Source organism: Nannospalax galili, unplaced genomic scaffold, assembly GCF_000622305.1.
Source record: "Nannospalax galili isolate Female #2095 unplaced genomic scaffold, S.galili_v1.0 C48143539, whole genome shotgun sequence".
Lineage (NCBI taxonomy): Eukaryota > Metazoa > Chordata > Mammalia > Rodentia > Spalacidae > Nannospalax > Nannospalax galili.
In genome coordinates this window covers 164-769 of record NW_008462069.1, presented here as the reverse complement: position 1 = coordinate 769, position 606 = coordinate 164, and the positions used below count along the sequence as shown (strand labels likewise).

General features: G+C 33.2%; 1 protein-coding gene across 1 annotated transcript; it reads right to left on the bottom strand.

The window, feature by feature from the left end:
- On the bottom strand, nucleotides 1-306 carry LOC115069098 (putative zinc finger protein 833; the record flags this gene model as incomplete). The annotated part of the gene is given in 1 exon segment (XM_029560322.1): nucleotides 1-306. A coding segment is annotated over 1 exon segment (295 nt), but the record flags the coding sequence as incomplete, so codon positions are not given.
- Between the last annotated feature and the right edge of the window lie 300 nt (nucleotides 307-606).

The following is a 606-nucleotide window of genomic DNA, read 5'->3' as shown; positions in this document are numbered from 1 at the left end:
GAAAGGCTTTACCACATTGTTTATAGTCATGGGGTTTTTCACCACTATGAATTCTTTCATGTCCTCGAAGAGAATTGGAAGAACTCAGATGTTTTCCACGTACATTACATTGATAGTGCTTTCTTACAGTTTGAGTTCCTCCAGATGTGTGAAGTGAACTCCCATAAGCAGAGGGCTTTCTATAGTCTTCATATTGATAGATGTTTTTTGCACTGTGTGTTTCCCAATCTATGACAAACAACCGTTGGAAATCATCTTGAAAATTGTCTTCATGCTCACAGAATATCTTGAACATGGAACTTCTGTAAAAATGACAAGTATATTAGCAAAAGTCTATTTACTACTAATTATTAGAAAGTATAGGTCACATACTAGTCCCAAAATTAGGTAAAGTATATGTCTTCTGCCATATCTGAATGGTAGGAAACTAAATAGATTGATAATTCTACAATACGGTGCCCACAGGGCTATGATAAAAAGAGTATCATTTGTTAACATGAGTTTCTAGTATTATTTTCATTTGAAATGCCCTGAAAATACTGAATAGAATTCTTAAATTGAGGTACACATTATATTTCCTAATGATAAAAAACAAAGTTGTGCTTA